Source organism: Strigops habroptila, chromosome 4 (genome assembly GCF_004027225.2).
Source record: "Strigops habroptila isolate Jane chromosome 4, bStrHab1.2.pri, whole genome shotgun sequence".
In the NCBI taxonomy this organism is placed as follows: Eukaryota; Metazoa; Chordata; class Aves; order Psittaciformes; family Psittacidae; genus Strigops; species Strigops habroptila.
In genome coordinates, this window is record NC_046358.1 from 18882655 (window position 1) to 18901981 (window position 19327).

The following is a 19327-nucleotide window of genomic DNA, read 5'->3' on the forward strand; positions in this document are numbered from 1 at the left end:
TCCTTGAGATTCGCAGTCTGCTACTTGTTCTTAGGTTTCTCTCTGTCTATGTGCTTCTGTTTGTATGTCAATTCCCAGGAGATTATTTTCACTCTGCTGGCTAATTTCAGCTGAACTTGGGAAAGGAAGAGAGATTCCAAGAGAGTGAAGTTGATATTACATTATATGGCTGTACTGATCTAATTCCTACCTATATTTTCAGCTGGAGAGGTAAGGGAGAAATATTCTCTCAATACCCACTAGAGAAAAGCTTTTGTTGATGGTTGAACCATTTGAGCTGCAGGTTCAGCCCAGGTGGTCAAGAAGTTACTCCTTTGGAGAATACTATGGAAAGCTTTTCTCCTGATGAGGGCATTCATATTGCATCTTTCTTGTGTGACTTCTCCCATGCTGAAGAAAACATGAGCTTGGACAACAATTCTGGTGCAGTTCATATAAGTTAGTCAACAGGAGGCAAATCCATTGGAAAGAAGGTCCTTGTGTTCCTGGAACTCTCTCTTTGGCTCTGTGATACTTCACAGGTTATCCTAGGGTGTAAGCAATTAATGCTTTCCTGCATTAATGCTAGATTCTCCAGAAAGAGGGAAGGACATCATTCTCTTCACTTTTTGTTTTAATCCTGCTGAAAAGGCATGGTGTTATTCGAAAACATTTGATTTACTTTCAGCCCTTTGGGTATATATTTCCTGTTTGTCCAGCATTTCATGGGAATGAAGGATCTGGTTTAGCTGTGCAGTTCGTTTAGTTGTTGTGAAACAAAATAATCAACTTAAATATGTAGTAGAAAAAGTGATTGTTCCTACTGCCTATGAAAAGCATTGCTAAGCAATCTTACCAATAGCTTGACTGTTTTAGACTCTTCAGAGATTTCTATGATATAGTTACACTTCATATGCTTTATTTGAATGAAATTCAGGGGCAGGGAGAGCAAAGGGACTAGCATATTGTTCCTGTATAATCCCTTCTCAGACAATCTGTACCTTGTACTTTTTAAAGAATACTAATCCTTATGATATGTCCTCCAAGTGTGTGTCTCTCTCTTTCAAAGCAGCTGTGGAGTCTTCTGCTGGGACAGGGCAGGAATTAGAGGCAGGACAAAGTGTTGGGGATGTGCTGTGTTGGGTGGTGAAAGGAGGGTTTCAGGGACATGAAAGCTTTATCATAAACTTGCCTTGTACTAGCTATGCATTTTTATAACCTGCACTGTGGATTCCTTGAGTGGATTTCTGCACGTAAATAAAAAAGTAATTTAAAAACCCCACATCCTGTTGGGAAGGAGGCCTTAGTTTGACCTTAGAAGAAAATAGGAACATATGGGGTTTTTTTTTTTTTTTTTTTTTTTTTCCATTTATACATGTTCTATGATCATGTGCCATAATTTAAGTTAATTAATTACTAAATTAAGTAACTTAATGAAAGTTAATTATGATTTAAAGCTTAACATACTTTCTGCTTTAAAATCCTGAAAGTTTTATTAACTTAAGCTACTTTCATGCATGGAGATCTGAACTGAGGTTGAGGTCCCATCGCATGAAGTGCAGTACGAGCACATAAAAGCAGACACTATGTACTGTGTGGTTGTGTAGCTGGCAAAGGATGGGGACAGAGGAGGAACAGCCACAGAAAGGTTAAAAATGCGTTTTGTTTGTTTATGAAACTTCCATCAGTGCTGTTCACGCCTCTTGCATATTTTCCTGTTATTATTGAGGAATTTTAATGCCAAATCCTGCTCCCTTTCTCTGGACTGTGCTCCCAATGACTTTAGCATTGGGAAGGTTAGGTGAAGATGACCATCTCAAATTTGGATGTGTTAAAGCTGAACAGTTCACTGGGGATTTTGTGTTGCTTTTGTGCCTTTAAAAGAAAATCCTTAATTAGTGATTAGTTTCAAATAAAATGAAAAAAAAAAAGAGAATAAACTTGTGTTAAAAAGAGCATATGTTGTCACTGATGTTGAGTGCATGCCCCAGAACCACAGGAACATACATATGTACATAGTTTTGGGGATGTCTTGCTTGCAGGTTATGCTGATGTGGCCATGGTGGGTGTCTATGCGTGTGCTTGTAGTCCTACCCTCTTGTTTTACATGGACACCCAATTTGAGTTATAACCTCAGGTTCAAATTCAGGCAGGCTCATTGATGTTACCCTTGGATTCACTGTTCACCAGGATTTACTATTACTTAAATATTTCTGAAGGCCTAAAGTTGGCCACTGGAAAATTCAAGGTGGAATGAAGGCAACTCCGTGTGTCCTGGGAGCAAAAAGCAACATATCTGATGATGTGGTTTGGATTTTGCTTACATACTTCCCATTTGGGTCTTGCTGCTAACTTAGTAGCCTTCAAGGTGGCAATCACAAAATCAAATTAAAGACATACAGTGATACCAAAAAGGTCTTAAGGCCATCTGTCATTTTGCATATTTAGATTTTGGTTTTGTATTGCTTATTCTTGAGAGAAAGGGAAGGAGTTTCCCAGGAAAGATTTCATCGCCTTGGGCATAGGCAGTGCTGCTGGCAGAACTGGATTCTTTGTCAGCCCTTGCCCTTGCTCAGTTCCTGCAAGATGTTAGCCATGGCACTTAAACCCTAGTTTTTATCAGTGGCATCTGTGTGGTGTTATCTGGTTGTCTGACTTGTGAACTGTACTTCTAACTTGAGAATAGAGGACTTCTGGAAGTTCTCCAGGGTTGGAAGTCCAAGAGTCCCTTTAATACACGCAACCACTTTGTTGTTTATTTCTGAACAATTCCAATCTTAAAATCACATAAAGCCTTTGTGCAGCTTGCCTGTATGGGAAGGTTTTGTTAGAACCCAATATTTATCATAGAACAGCAGGTTGGAAGGGACCTCAAGGATCATCTGGTCCAACCTTTCTTGGCAAAAGCGCAATCTACCAAGATATCCCAGCACCCTGTCCAGTTGAATCTTAAAAATGTCCAATGTTGGGGAATCCACCACTTCCCTGGGGAGATTATTCCAGTGGCTGATTGTTCTCATGATTGTTCTCATTATGAAAAATTTTCATCTTGTGTCCAGTCAGAATCTTCCTGGGAGTAACCTGTGCCCATTACCCCTTGTCTTTTCCATGCGACTCTTTGTAAAAAGGGAGTCACCATCTTCTTTGTAGCCACCCTTTAAATACTGGAACATGGTGATAAGGTCTCCCCTGAGCCTTCTTTTCTCAAGGCTACACAAGCCCAGCTCTCCTAGCCTTTCCTCACATGGCTTCCCAGTCCTTTATCATCTTTGTGGTCCTTCTCTGAACCCTCTCCAGCCTGTCCACATCTTTTCTGTATAGTAGGGACCAAAACTGAACCCAGTATTCTAGGTGTGACCTGACAAATGTGAAGTGAGACAATGACTTCTTTATCTCTGCTGGTGACGTCCTTGTTAATGCAATCCAGCATCCTGTTGGCTTTTTTGGCTATTTAGAAATCTTCTGATTTTCATTCTAAACTCAAGGCATGGCTTATTTATATCATCTTGTTCTTGTGCCTGCCAAAGATTGAATTAGTCCTTGTTCTCCTTTTTCTGCTAGGTCCCAGCTAGAATTCCCCTTTCTTGAATCTTGTTTAAGTTGGTGACTTGCAGAAATGCTGCATACTCACCACAGCAGCTGAACCAGTGCTTCAGTAAAATGAACTAATATCCATTTCTCTGGAAGACTAGAGTCAAATTAGCAACTGTTTTTTCCCTTTATTCTCTCTGTGCCTTTGCTTGTTGTTGGTTTAACAATGTCCCATGGTAGGGCATTTGTACATAATCTTTAAAGGTCCTTTCCAACCCAAACTGTTCTGTGGTTCTAAATGTGGGCAATAACCCCTGATCTCACGTAGATGCTGTAAACATGAATTGATTGATGTTTGTGAAGTGTTCAGATGCTGGGGTGCTAAATGCCATAGAAAATCATGTAAGGAACTTAATAATCCTGTCATCAGAGCAGTTCTTGGATAAAGCACAAGGACACACATGGTTCAGGGTGAGGAAAACAAAATATTGAATAGGTCCTCATTAAATGCATGTTGTCCTTTCTGTGCAGTGGGGGAGAAAGGGAGTGAGGAAATATAGCATATAGTGGGGTAAACAAAGGCTGACTCATGATTCATATGAACAAGGGAATGAATGTAAAATTTCTTTGGTGTTCTTTAATGTTCTGTTTCCTTACTCATCCATTCATGCCCTTTATTTTGACATATAATTGGCGAATGAATTATTAATATATAATGTGTAAATCCTGGTACTTCTGATGAAAAGGTTACAGTTAGTTGGGTTACAAAGCTTAAGGTTAGCCCTTATTTAATTTTCAGTTTTATTTCTTTTTGAATTTGTTTAAATTTATAATTCTTCAGTAAAACGTGTCTGTATTTAAGTATACATGTTTTACTACAGTGGCAAATTGAACATTATACCTACTGCAGTACCAGAAACAGTGTTAGTATTTGAAGAAAGATATTGTTCACTAAATCTGCATTAGAGTTTGGGAGGTATCCAGGGATTGAGAAATGGAGGAGTTGGAAAAAGAAACTTCTTCATGGGGTTGAGGAGTAACAAAGGTATCAGACAGAGAAAGCAGTTCTGATTATTCTCATACGATAACCGCTGCTTTTTCATTTCACCTTCATCTTTGCAGATTCTGCCTAAATTGTTTCCATTTCGCAGTAATTATCTGGACAGGAACAAAGGCATGAAAAGTACAAAGATTTTGAAAAATGAGGTTTGGCAGCAACCAATCTGCAGAAGGCACCCTGGCTTTCTCAAAGAAAGCAACAGTGTTGTATTTTTCCTATTCCAGTGCTTTTGTTTTCATGGCAAGACACACTGGGGCCCATGGTTTACATTGTGGAGTACTGCTGGCCACTGTTAGAAAAGTCAAGGACCAAAGCTTGGATTCATGCAGTAGGAACAGTTGCTTTATTCTGTATAAGCTAAGGAAACAGCCTACCAAGGGAAGAAAACCCAAAGCAAAATGCATGTCTCAGCACTATAAACTTGAGCATCATCAGTTTTTATGTAAAACTTTACTGATTTTCTTTTTTCCTTTTTTTTTTTCCTTCTATGATTTTAGTTTGGAAATTGATTAAAGATTCTCCATAGAATTTGATATGGCATCAAAGCAGTCATCTCCCTCAACAGAGGAGCAGGCTTCCTCTGAAATAGACGATCTCTATCAATCGCTGCAAGGTAAGTTGCTGTATTTTTCTGTGCCTTTTTAATGTAGATTTTTGGCAAAAATCTCTGACTGTGTATAAGTTGAAGAGAATTTTGAGAAACCTGTAAAAACTAGCATACAATCATTGTAGTTTGTCTGTGCTTCTTTGCAGATGTTTCTGTGTTTCATGACAGATCCTTCAGCAGTGAAATGAAAGATATCAGCTCTTGTAGTCCTTTCTTGGGGTATTTTCAGATCTGGTTCCTTTTTTGGTACAGATGCAGTCATCCTTCTTATGTTTTGTTACTCAGAATACATGTTACTGTAAACTATTTTCGAAGGAACTGCCAGCATGAAACAGTTGTGTCATTTCATTAGTTTCCTTGCTTTCAATTTGCTGGCAATTAGTTGGTTGCATTAAGTAGTCTTAATGAGGCTATTAATTACAGTACAATTTTATTTGGTTTTCTGTTCTTACTGCTGTATCCTCTGCAAGTGTAGAAAGATAGCTTGTGGCCAAAACAGGTAGAAAAGTTTTGTGGCTTATAAACAAATTTCTTGCAGGTCAGAGTCTTTCATCCTTGCTTGCAATGAGTTATAACTTGTTAAGGAACCATTCACTGGGTGATTTTTAATTCTTCCAATTTAATGACAGCTACCTGGACTAGTTAGGTGATAGTGACTGCATCAGAGCTGGCCTCTTGGATAGGCTTGATGGGTTTTCCCTAATCACGTGCTGAATTTCCTTCTATAAGAATTTCCTGGGAAGACTGACTTTCCTCTGAATGTATACATGAAAACATTAATGGAGGCTATCAAGGAGGCTAGTCCAGGCAGCAGGACTAGCACTGCTGGTAAGCCTGTCTTTGATGTGTTTAGAGCCTGGTTATTCTAGGACGGATGGACTAAGTCATTTTTCCACAGAGCTATTTCCTTTTAGCTCACTTGCAATGAAATTGCTATGGTGCTTAGTTGAGAAAAAATATGTTTAAAACAGATGGTGCAAAAGAATATTCTGCCAAGTCACTTTTACGATCCGTCTTTGCACTGATGTTGTTGTCAAAGCAGAGTGTTTTGATGAGTGAGTGTTAACAGTGGTCTACAGCCAAATGTCTTTAATGGTGAATTTTCTTCCATTTTGCTTCAGTATTACATTTCAGGAGAGCAAGCAAAACCTCCTAGCAGACACAAGCTAGTCTGCCTGTTGCACCAAGCACATATTGTCAAACATTTGTTGTGCTAGTCAAACTCAGCTTTCAGTAGAAAGACTGAGGTGGCTGTTGTCATGAATTGGGTTTGGAAAACACTATCTTGCTGTAAGGTGCTGAATTAGTTACATGTGATTTTAGAATAAGGTTTTATTTTGAAATGATATTCATGCTATTTTCTGAAAAGTCATATTGGTGTTTATGTGTCAAATAACAGTAGGGGGTTTTAGTCAATACCTCAGTAAAGGAGCCCTGCTTATTAAAATTGAAATGACTAAATTATATTTCTCTGCTGTAATAATTTCAGCTCCTAGATGATGCTGAAATGAACACACTGCAAATCAGGGGCCAAGCTGTATGTATCTGACTGTTGTAAAACATTTGGAGACATCCCTTAGAAGTGACATGAGCAATGTTTGTAATGATTAGAGATGCAACAAATGGTACAGATGTGTTCTATGTGTGGAGCTGTGACATTGCAGCATCCACCCTGGGTCAAACAAAATGCAGCATTGTTTTCAGATACCTGAAATAAGCAGGCACGTCAGCTCCTTTGGTAAGAGAAGGGCTTCATGGCAGTGTTTTGAGAACTGCTGGAGATTGACTACTCTTTGCTGATGAGCAGGAATGCAGGATTACAGCAAGGAGAATGTGGGAATAGTTTTTGCTTTTGGGATGTAAATCTCTATAGCTATGGGAGGATCCTACCTCCACTATTCCTCCCATGCACAAATCCTTCCCCTTTCTTTCCTAGGACAGCAAACAGACCCTATGTGTTGTGCTTCCCACCAAGCCTGTGCAGAACTCCATTTTCCTTTTTCTTTCTATCTTGCTGGACTAATTCAGACACAGGAAAGTGTATTTTAGCTCTCGGAGTTTGGGGCATGTACTTACTCTTTCACTGTTTAATTAACTGCAGGGGTCCTACTTTTTGGCTCTGCTTGTTAATCCATGTACCTATGACTGTTATTACTGTAACCCAAAGGATGATCATGTAAGAATGTGGCTGCTAAAACTGTTTAAAAGTCTTTAATGGTATAAATGATTCATGCTATTTTCATGCAGTTATGTCTAATCCTTTATGAATGATTTCTTTTCAAGTGAGACTGAAAATATGGTGATATGCATGGATAGGTTTTGTTGTGCAGCCTGTAGTAGATTGCACTTATCTCCAAGAGATCCATTTATTTCATCCAAAGGTCAGGTAGACAACTAATTCTTACCCAGCTTTTTTGTTTGTTTCTAGCTGCATGCCTCATCCATTACAGCCAGAATGTTATTACAGCTACACTTTGTTTTTTCTTCAACCAGAATAATAGAATCATAGGACAGTTTGGGTTGGAAGGGACCCTAAAGATCATCTAGTTCCACCCCCCCTACCATAGGCAGGGATACCTTTGCTAGACCAGGTTGCTCAAAGCCTCACCCACCTGGCCTTGGGCACTGCCAGGGATGGGGCAACTACAGCTTCTCTGGGCAACCTGTGCAGTGCCTCACCACCCACATTAGACATTTTCCTAATGTCTAATCTGAATCTCTCCTCTTTCAGCTTAAAGCCATTACCCTTTTTTCTATAACTACATGCTCTTTTAAAAAGTCCCTCTCCAGCTTCCTTGTAGGCCTCTTTAGGTACTGGAAGCTGCTCTAAGTTCTCCCCAAGAGTCTTCTCCAGGGTAAGCAACCCCAACTCTCTCAGCCTGTCTCCATAGGAGAGGTGTTCCAGCCCTCTGATTGTGTTTATCATGGTTTTTCAAGGTAACTTTTGCAAATAGAAAAGCTCCTATAGGAGCCGCACAGAAATGTATGCCCTATCTGTGCTGCTTGCTGTCCGAGTGAGGAGCTGGTCTGCAGTTCCCGTAACTGCATAGCTTCGTGGCTCTGATGGCACTGGAGAAGCAACTGACACATGATGCTGCTTAAAAAAGAATCAGTCGTGGATATTTTTGTCTATTTCACATGCCTAAAGAATAAATAGATTGTATAGTTGTATAAATGTGTTCCCTACTAGATAAATTTCAATTTGTTAAAAGCAGTACCAGGTGCATAACTGGTTACAAACTGGCATTAGAATGCCTAAGAGTGGATGGCTTCAGAGACACCTATATAGAGCACTGAAGGCCACTTATATTCAAACCCATGCTTCACTTGTGGATTTTCTTGAAAATGTTAGAAAAGCCACTTAAGCCCTTATCTTTAAAAGTTTGTTGATATCTAAATGGTGTGACTTAGTACCTTGAAGAATTTAACCTGCAACCTGTCTGTGCCCCCAAGTACTGCAGTACTACTTCATGGGCTGTTGTGGCAGTAAAGACAGTGGTGATTCTGGGCAGAGCTGCTCCAGGATCCCAGCAATGAGAAGAGCAAAAGTGTTTAAGAAAGCTGGAGGGCAAAACTCAGTGTGAACACACTTCCTGAGCTAGCAGCACTTGTGGTAAATTAGATAATTTGCTTTCAAAAGGAAAAGGAGTTTGAAAGGAATAGTGTAGAAAGGAAAGTTCCCACTTGCCGCACAGACATGGTAGCAGTTAATTAGTTAATATTTATCCAATATTTGGATTTGCAAAGGCCCATTCCTGTAGAAGTATTTTCATAACCTTCCTTTGGACAACCTTCTTAATCTTAAAAAAAAAAAAAATACTGTGGGTTTTTTTTTTTTTAATTGCTTAACACCATTTTGCTGAACAGAAATGCTGGAAGTAACCGTTTTTCCTGCTTTCCTGTCTGCAGAGAATGAAACTCTATTACTGGGTGGAATGGAATGGATTATATAAAGGGCTCAGGGGTGAACTGCTCACTCTCTGTCTCCCTGGGTTGGCAAGTACTTAACAGTTCTTCTGATAGTTCCTATCACGACATGGAGCTGCTCGGTGGTTTAGCTCATATCAGCAGTACTGTCTTGAAGGAGTTCTCCCAGTTATCCCTCCTGACCATGCTTTGCTTCATTTTGTTGAGCCGTCAGGGGGTGTGGAAATGGTAATTTGGGATGAAACTGAAATAAATGCTCCAAGGATGGAGCACTCCATGGCTATCTGTGGACATTCAGGCTAGAGCTAGTCCAGCACAACCTTTCTTCCCCGCACATGTGGGTGAGTGCTCTACGTCCTGAACACCAGCTCTTTTGATCTGCTGATCTGTTCCTGTTGAGCTCCACTGCTTGCTACTGTAGATGTAGCCTGAGCTGACCTGAATGGTGAAAGGAAGATACAAAAATATCATACACAAGAGGTTATTCCTTCTGGCGACACAGAGATGAGAAGATGACAGATAGACTTGTGCTCATTAATTTCAAATAACGATTTAATTTTTTAAAATTTGTTTGAAAGAAAAAAGCCTCGCAGTTGTAAATGGTTCACTGGCAGTGATGCACCAGTCCTTGCAATAGAAGAAAACTTCTTTGCCATTTGGTGACGTTGCTTGATGAGTGTGGACAGACAAGCCACATCTGTTCTGCTGTAGTTTGATTCCCCCAACTCCCTGCTGAGGGAGGAGATGGTGCTTTCCCTGGGGCTGCCACCTCCCACCTCAGAAAGGGAGGCATGAAAAGCAACAGAGAAGAGGAGATTAATTTTTAAGTCTGGCTTTTCTGTATCGTGGTTAAAGGAAGGCTGAGAGTAAAACCGTGATTGGCAGTGCTGCTGCCCTCCTCCTGGGAGAGCTCAGCACTGCCGTGGTTCCTGCCGACCCTCCATGCTGCAGGCCTTAATGATTAGTGTGGTTTGTAGCACTTGCTGATAGCTCATTACTGGATAAAACAGTCAGTGTCCAGCAGTGTGTGTTGATTTTTGGCTAGCCTATGTAACATACTTCTTCTATGTGTTATTCCTCTCTAAAGAGTTGTTCTGAAGATTAGCTTTAAAACACAGGGTGAAATGTGATAGATTTTGGGTGGTTTAGCGGGTTCTTGCCTTGTTCTCTAGGTCCACTTTTTGACTTGGTGACTTCTGGCCCAAAGTGAATGAAATTGTCAGAGGTTTTTTGATAGTGGTTTTTTTTTTATTCTGGGTCAGTGACATTTTGAAAACTAGGGCAAGAGAAAACCAAGGTCACTTAGAGTCCTGTAAAAAGGCGTAACAAAGAATCCATTCATCCTCATAAAAATAAAAATCTGTATTAATTAACCACGTGGTAGAGATAAGAATTTGAGAGCTTGATTAAATCATTAGCGCCTCTGAGCAGTAGAGTCAGATGGGAGCTGGAAGGGAAAACACACTCAGCCTGAAAATTGCAATACGACTGCCTACCATGGTGACAGAAGCACCTCTGTACCAAGCTGTGGGTTGTGTGGTCTGGGTAGAAACAGCGAGTGCTGCTCTACAGTCTGGGGAAATATTGGCAAGCATGGAGTTTTGTTATTAATTCAGGAGGAGATTTTATTACTATTATTTATTTGGGTAGGAAAATAAGCCACACTGCAGCTGAGGCAGCAGATGCTTGGAAAGCAGCCTGGTGGGTTGCACTAGGCAGCGGTTGTAGCTTGGGGAGGGTTTAAGGTGTGCTTAGGTGCGTGCAGTGAAATAACCACCTTGTACTTTCACCAGGTGAGACATTTGCCCGAGAGCTGCCAATGTGAATCAACACTTGAGTATCTGGTCCATATTGCATAATGTAGCAAGTTAGTAGGGAGAGATTTCACCAAAACAAGACTGAACATCCTTATCCTAACCCTCTTTCTGTAGCTGACCCAAAGAACAAGTTCTCTAAATCAGTAGCAGTAGTGTGTGTTTAGCAAGAGCTACAGCTGGAAGAATCACTGGCTTCAGGCAAAGCAGTCAATATTTGTTTTCCATCCCTTTCAAGTGCCAGCAATACCAGCCTTGCCTGCCTGATAAAATTGAGCACAGCTACTCAATAATCACCCATTAGGTAATTGGAATGGCTCCCGCATGCGTATTCAACCAAAGGGTGTGGTTGGGCCCTGTGCTAACATGAAGCCACTATCTCCGTGCTATTTATGTCCTCCTTGTGAGCACTGAAATGCTGGTTGGTCTGTGTGTCATGTTGCACTTATTTTCTGTTTTCCAAACAAAACAGAATTTTGAGGTTGCATTTTTGTTCATGGCTTCAGCACTGCCCTTATCTTTCAATTCATCACAGTCTCTGTGATACTTAAAAACAAGCACAAAACAATTCAGCAAGTCGGGGAAATTGACTGTTTCAGCTCCGATAGGATCACAGTAGTGGAGATTAGAGGAGGACTGTTGAAAGATGTGTTAGCTATAGGATGCAAACCAGCCCTTCATGCAGTGTAATGCGTGAATGTTTTTCCTGCCGCTCACCTGCCTGGTGAAGCAGGAGGTCTGTGAGTTGGATGGTGGGTTTGGGAGCAGGAGTTTGTGTTATCCTTACACAGCTTGCGGTGCTTGACGAGCTAATGAAGCTCTGTGTCGCAGGTCCTTCAGGCCATCTTGGATGGTGAAAAGCCACCCAGAACTGGGGTTTGTGGTTGCCAAATTCCCAGAGTTATAAACCGTGGCCCATTTTCCTCTGAGTGGCATTTTCACTTTCATGGGCAGAGCAGTCAGGATTTTTGTTTTTTCCCCAAGGGCTTGCTATTTTTGGTATCTTTCATCATGGCCGGCCTACAAAAACATCCATGTCTATTGCTGAGTGGCATTGCACTTGCGTTATGATGTCAAACTTGCCTTCAAATTAATCTTTTGTGCAAGAGCATGCTTTCAGAGGCAGAAGAGATGGTTGCTCCCATTCTATCTCCCAGATTTGTTTCTTCTTGCAAACTGATGGCCTTGTCAGTCTCCAGCTGCGCCTCCCCTGCAGTGGGAGGATCAACCTCAGCTGGGAGGTGGGCAGTGAGTACTGCCGCAGCTGCCTTGCCCACCACCTTTCTCCAGGCCTGGGCCATGCACACTGCCCGACCACCTGCAGCTCCTCAGGGAGCTGCACTGGGGCCATGGTGCAGGACGCGCACCGTCCTCCTGTATCCTGCTGGCAGGGCTGGCATCCCATGGCCCATCTGCCTCCTTGTATGCAGGAGCTCAGAGCCTCTGTGTCTGCCATTACCCAGAGCCTCATCCTGCACTGCAGGCTGCCTCATGCCGCCCCTCTTGCTGCCTGGCACAGAGGGGAGAGGAGCTTGCTCTTGCTCTCTGCTTTTTACCTCTCCTGTCTCTCAGGGTTTGCTTCTTCACTGCCTGCAGTGAGAGACAGGAGCATCGCAGGCTGACCCCTGGGGCAGCTGCCTGTAGCCTTGCATGGAGGGGTGTAACCTCAGGGCTGACACCTCCTGCTGTTACCTCAGGCCTGTTTACAGGCGTTCAGCAGGAATGTGTGGTTTTGGTGGTGGTGTGTCTTGGGAATGGGGTGGGTTTTTAGGGAGGGAACATGGGCTGTGTTCCACAGGCCATGACCATGGACGGGAATGGAGAGCTGGTCTCGTCTGCTTCTGCTGCTCACACTCTGCTTCATCTTTTGGGGGAACCAGACTTTTCTTCATCTCTGCTACCCACAGACCATGGAGAAAGGCTTTTTCCTCTCTTTAACTCTACTCTGGTGCAAGAAGCAGTTTAAATATTCTGATTTTTGAAACATGGGCTTAACCAACTTCCTATCTTCCTTCACAACTGCTGGTAGTTCATCCCTGCGTTCCAGCCTGAAGGACCTGGGTGAAGAGCTGGATCTCTGCATGACCAGATCACACTTTGAGTCCCATTTCACTTTTTTTTTTTAATTGGGGCATGAGTTCAAGAGCTTCCTTCTTCTTCCCTTCTATTCTAAGACCCTGTGTGCCCCTTTCTGGTCAGATTAATGGTCTGTATACCCTAGGGAGGGCCCAGCACTGAAAAGGATATAGAGGGTATATTCTCTGATGACAGCCTAATAACTCTCTCCAGCCCTGTGGTTAGCCAAGACATCCCATTCTGTGGCTTCACCTACCGATCTGCATTTATCACCTAACCCCAGCCTATATATTGGTCTCTTCACCCAACCCCATTAATGGCTTTTCCCAAATTTTAAGATGGATCTTGTACTGATGATACCCTTGCGTCTTTCGAGAAACACTTAGGAATAGACAGAGTTATTCTAGATGTATTGATCTGTAGAATGACGTGTTTACACCACTGTTTGCATTTCCTGAGCTTTTGAGAAAACCTTCGTTAGTTGCTCTTTGCTGCATTCAGTAGAAGTATGCTTGCTGGTTGTAGAGGTGCTTGCAGTAGCATCTCTGCAAGCAAGAAAATATCAGCTCAAAAATAAGAGTTGAAAAAAACTGATATTAAATATCACTTAATATCTGGAAGAATGGATCTTAGATTTGAGATGGATGCCATGTATCTTTTTGAGAAAGAGAAATAAAAACAGGTAATTTTTTCCGTTAACCATTTTTTTTCTTCCCCCCCCCTCCTCAGTGCAGCGAGAGTTTACACAGAAGAAAACCTTCACCAGCTGGATAAATTCAATACTGGCAAAGGTAATAAAGGGATTCTTTAGGAAAGACATGCCTTTTGCCTTTTTGCTTCAGGTGTGCTGCTTGGAGATTAAAACTTTTAGGAATAAACAAAATTAATATAAGATTTTTAGGTACTGCCTGGAAAAATTAGCCCCTGGAAAGCATTTGTTTTATAGGTGCAACAGCATTGTTTTGGTGATTGTCCAAGGGCATTTGTAAGGTGTTTTGTAAGAAGAGAACAGTATTTTTCTTGCTGCTGTGGTAAAACATACTTGTGATGGATTGTGGCATATGTTTCAGGGTTTAATGAGATTCTGTATTTGTGCTTGGGATTGTCCTGACCCAGGTGCGGGACCTTGCACCTTTCCCTTTGTCAGAGTTTTGGGGTCTTTTGCCACATACCTCCTAGAAAAGTATAAATACTTGAAAATGAGGCCTAAAATAACCTTTATAAAATACAGAGGCAAGGCAAGGGAGAATAAGAGACAAACATAATAATGGGTTATTAGAAGCAGGATATGGCTGATTAGATGCAGGATTTATATTTCAGTGTATTGAAAAAATAAAGGATGGTAAACATTTCTTTTACGGCAGAGTAATCTGTGATGTTCTGTAGCATGTTGAATTCAAAATGACAAAAGATGGTGTGACAAGCGTGGAAATTTATTTTGCAGCATACACCTCCTTATGTTATCTCAGACCTCTACACAGACATACAGCAAGGACATTTGCTTTTGGATCTGTTGGAAGTGCTTTCAGGTCAACATCTGGTAAGACACAGTAATAAAACTATTACCTCAATCCTTCATCGAATCCAGCAAAGATTTCTGGATATGCTTAATTGTAACCATATGAATGATCCCTCTGGAATCATAATGCTTTTTGCGAGTAACTTATACAGCTGACACTGAAACACACTGAAATAAGTTGATCCAAAGTAATTTGTGAATCTTTGCAGGACTTCCTGTATCAAAATATAAAATAAAATGAGTTCTTACAACTAAGGATGTAACCTGTTCTGTTTGCTTTACAGCCACGGGAAAAAGGATTTAATATCTTCCAATGCAGAAGTAACATAGAAAATGCTTTGACATTTTTAAAGAGCAGATCAGTGAGTATTAACTTCCAAATTCACAACTAAAGCCAGTTTAGCTGGTAGAACATTTTCGTTATTAACAATGACCCTTTTTTTTCCTGTAGCTTAAGCTCATAAATATTCATGTTGCTGACATTATTGAAGGAAAACCTTCCATTGTGCTTGGCCTAATTTGGACAATTATATTTCATTTTCATGTAAGTATTTCAGCGATGTAAGAGAGTTTTAGTAGAGGGGAGAAACACAAAAATTTATTGACTTAACGTGGTTGAGAGATGGATTAGTACAAAGCAGAAGATTATATTCTGACATCTGGAAGTGACGGCTCAGTGAGGAGATGCAGCAGTATGTCTTTCGTGTGTCTGTTAGCTGCTTCACCAATGCAATGATGGCATTACAGCCTGATTGATGAATCGTATCTAGCTGCAAATGATAAGGAGAAAAGATACTGAGGTTTTTTTTTTTAAAGTAACCAGATTAAAAATAGGCCAAACTTTGCCTGTCTAAGGCCTATAATGGTCTGTAGGCTGAATATCACCCTGCATTCAAACCCTTCCTCATAGGAACTTTGCTGGGGGGAATTGCAAGAAACAGAGACTAGAGGAACCAGATAATGCAAATATAGATGTCTTTTATTTTATGTGGATTGATGAGTTTCACATTGTGGTCACTCTTCCACATCCAGGTCAAAGATGTACCAGCTGGAGGCTGAATGTTTACATGCAGGATTGTTTTGGCAGGCACAGTGCAAGTGCCAGTGCCTGAAATAACACGGAGGCTGTCACGGTGATGTTTCTTATATAAGATACTGAGCTTGCATCTTGCATAGCATGAGTTTATGGTGATGTCTGAAAGCACATGGCCTTGCTTTAATCATATTGTAGGACTGTAGAGAATGATGGAGCCAAACTATCTTCTAGCAGGAGCACAGCAGTGAATTAACATGGGTGTGCTGGGTGTGAACTGGTGACGGGCTCAGGAGAGCACTAAGAAACAAAGTTATTTTAACATTATTGTAGCCCACATTTTTCTTGGTAATGGTACTTCGGTGTTGAAGATTGTCGTACTGCACATAGACTGTGCATTATCTTATTACTGAAACCAAGCTTCTCTAAGCAAATGCAGATCTCTGAGGTCTGTTGAGATCTTTCCTGCACTCGAAGTGAGCAGGCGAACTCTGAGCCTGCCTAATATGTGATACTGTTGACAGCACAAAACACAGCTGCCACAGGCTGCTTTCACTGCTAGGAGGAGTAGAAAAGCGCATTGAGTTGAGAGGTCCATTGCTGGTACCCACATGGAAGTCTTTGGATGAATATTTCCTGCCAAACAATCACATGAAGATGGTAATACAGCGTGAATTAATTTAGGTCGAACAGATAAAAAAACCCGATCTGATCTTTGAGGGCAGAGTGCTACTTTTACAGCTGCGATGGAGTCCTTTCTAAGTCTCTGTGATTTTCTGCCATAGTTGTCGTGGTAATTTTTCACTGAAGCCTGATTAACTCTCCCATCATCTCTGATAGATTGAAGAACTTGCCAGGACACTTGCTCGTACTTACAATCAGCCTTCACTTGGTTGTTCAAGTGCTGTTGACTCCTCTCCAAATGCAAGCCGATCAGCTAAAAGTGCTAAAATTAAGGAACAGGGGAAGGTGTCTGCTACAGAGACTCTTTTGTCATGGGCAAAAGAACAGTGTTCACTGTAAGTTTCATCCAAGACTTATAAATACTATGTTACACGTTGTAGTTACTGTTTTTCTCTAAATGTGGTGATATTTCCCCATTTTTTAAACATATTTGTGACAGCTTAGCAGGAAATCTTTTAGATTTCAGATGTTGTTGCCAGTACTTTTAACATCAATCAGGCCCTAAATGTTTTGACATGAGCCCTTTAAATATCATAATGTGAAGCTAATCCTACTAATAAAATACCACAATGTAAATTGAGTTGTTTGGCTTTTCCCTTTTAGGAGCTTCTATGTAGTAAGTCTAGTGGAATGTTTACTAGTTTTAATCCTCATGGTTGGCACTGGTTCACAGAGTTTCAATTCCTTTTATTCTTTTTTAATGGAAAATATAGGATCTCTGGGTTTCCTACATCTTGTGTTTCTTTGTCAAAACACTGCATGATCCCCAAGAAGGACCTTAGTCCTAGAGGTCCTAGTCCTCGATTCTAACAAGGTATTTCCTTAGGCTTGATGTACAGGTAGCATAAAGCTCTATTGATTTCAGTGGGAATATTCACAGCACTCAATCTGGAGCAGTTGCAGGTATTTCTTACAAGGGTAGGCTTTACATTTTCTTCAAGGGCTCCTGTGTCACTCCAGGACATTTCAAACATGTTTTACAACAATGTCAGCCCTTCAGCTTTTTGGTTGCTTTATGTTCTAGTAATATCCTACTAATATTTCATGTTCTTAGTGGTAAATAAAGGCGTTCTTCAGCATATCTACCCCTTTCTGCTGGTTGAATGTTTTCAGGCACTGAAGTTTCCCTTTTAGCTGGTTTTTTATCAGGACAAGATTGATTGACAAGTAAAAAACATCTCTCTGTCAATTTAATCTTCCTCTTTCTTTTGCTTGTTTTTCAGCAATATTGCTGTCTATCTTGTAGCATCCTTTCTGAACTGCAATTACATTGAATGATTTTGTTATCAGTGAATCCTGTAGTTTTTGGTAAAGGAAAAAATATTGTAAGTCCTGGCCCGTTGTTTTGTAACTAAATTTGATCACCTGAAACCCCACATCTTTTCCATTCCATAACATACTCGTAATACGCAGGCTGTTTCTGGAAAGTTGTCCCAGAATTCACTGTGGTTTGCAGAGCTGGACACCTCAGAGCACTGTCCAGGCACCACTTAATAAAAGACGTTTTAAACACACTAAGCTAAATAAGGGAAAAAATACTTTTTTTGCAGTAGTAGATCAATTTTAAGGTCTGTATTTTCTAAAATGCCAGAGGTGATTCCAGTTCTCAGTGCCTTCACAGACAAATACCTACATGTTCCTCAGTGCTTTTCTAGTTGTTTTTCCATCCCATAGAATACATAGATACTCCAACGTGGTGTTCAGAAAGGATATTGGATCAGCAAGAGTTCATCTTCAGAATGCAATATAAGATAAAAAAATTGAGTCACTTTGCAAAAACAGTATAAAAATATAGAATTATAGCAATTGGTAGTACTGGCTCTATTGTTGTCTGATGAAGCATCTGCAGCAGTTCTCAATAACTCCTTGGATTTGGTTCATATTCCATTTTATTGAATTTATGTTCTATTTCTATATTTGTATGTAGCATGTCTGAGGAAACAGGCTATAACATTTTGTTTCTAATCATTCTGGGAATAGGCACGGCTCTATCAATGTGACCAATTTCAAGTCAAGCTGGCGAAGCGGGCTCCCTTTTTTAGCCATTATCCAAACCTTACGACCAGGTCTAGTTGATTTGGAGAAGGCAAAAGCTAGAAGCAATAAAGAAAACCTGAAAGAGGCTTTCAGAATTGCAGAACTGGAGCTGAATATTCCACGGCTTCTTGAACCTGAAGGTAAATGGTTTGCCTTTTTTTAATCATTGTAATCAAGAGTGAGATAAATATAATCCTATATGTGTTGACTTATAATACAGGAAAAAAAACCCGACGGCTTTGTTTGAAATGGAACATTGATCTTTACTGTAGTGTTCAAACCTGAGGTTCTTTATATTGCAACACGAACTGCACTTAAGGTTTGTAGGATTTTTGAATTGGCAGTAAATGCAGGAACATTATGCATAAGAAAGGATATGAAACTTTCTTGTTCGTGGGAGAAACTTTTTCAATTGTTAATCATGCTATATTAAAATATTCCCAAGGAAAAAAATGTTCATTACATATTAATTTCTGTCAATGGTATGTTAACTGAGATGCTGCAAAATAAACATATTTATGGTAATGTGTTTTTATAACTGCAGTATAGCATGTAATTATGTGATCAGGCCTAGAAGGCTGCATGATTATGTAAATGGTGTATTGGCTCTTGTAGATGTTGACATTATGAATCCAGATGAAAAATCCATCATGACTTATGTGGCTCAGTTTTTGCAATACTTCAGGAATTTGCCTGAGTCTGAAGAAGACATGCAGGTATGTCGTGTAGTTTGTCACTGAGGCGTTTTTAAATGAACGTGCATCATGGATGTCAAGAATATCAGTACTTTCTTTGCCCAGTTTCTAACCTAGCTGAGTAATAGTTTGGTAGTACATCCTCTGATTCAGCTATTGACAGGGCTGAATTGGCTTGAATCTTCTGATGCTCCTTTGTGGTAGTCAAGACTCACTGTGATAGATTTTTGATGATACAGGTGGAATTGCTGTGCAGGTTGTCTTGTTTTTTCGTTTAGCTGTTACAAAGGACATTTTCAAGCCTGGTTGTTTTCATGTGTGCTCTGAAGTCTAGTCTGTCTACCTCTAGAGTAGAGGCAGGCAGA

The 19327-nt window shown here is 40.6% G+C and overlaps 1 protein-coding gene across 2 annotated transcripts in view; it reads left to right on the top strand.

The window, feature by feature from the left end:
* Positions 1-19327, top strand: part of SYNE2 (spectrin repeat containing nuclear envelope protein 2) — a 188542-nt gene that overhangs the window by 13354 nt on the left and 155861 nt on the right. For both annotated transcript variants that reach the window (XM_030482846.1, XM_030482847.1), the window contains exons 2-9: positions 5068-5183; positions 13724-13785; positions 14439-14534; positions 14798-14875; positions 14965-15057; positions 16387-16565; positions 18211-18407; positions 18883-18983. In XM_030482846.1, the coding sequence (XP_030338706.1) occupies positions 5105-5183; positions 13724-13785; positions 14439-14534; positions 14798-14875; positions 14965-15057; positions 16387-16565; positions 18211-18407; positions 18883-18983 (885 nt within the window). In that variant the 5' untranslated portion in view covers positions 5068-5104. The remainder of the gene's footprint in view (positions 1-5067; positions 5184-13723; positions 13786-14438; positions 14535-14797; positions 14876-14964; positions 15058-16386; positions 16566-18210; positions 18408-18882; positions 18984-19327) is intronic.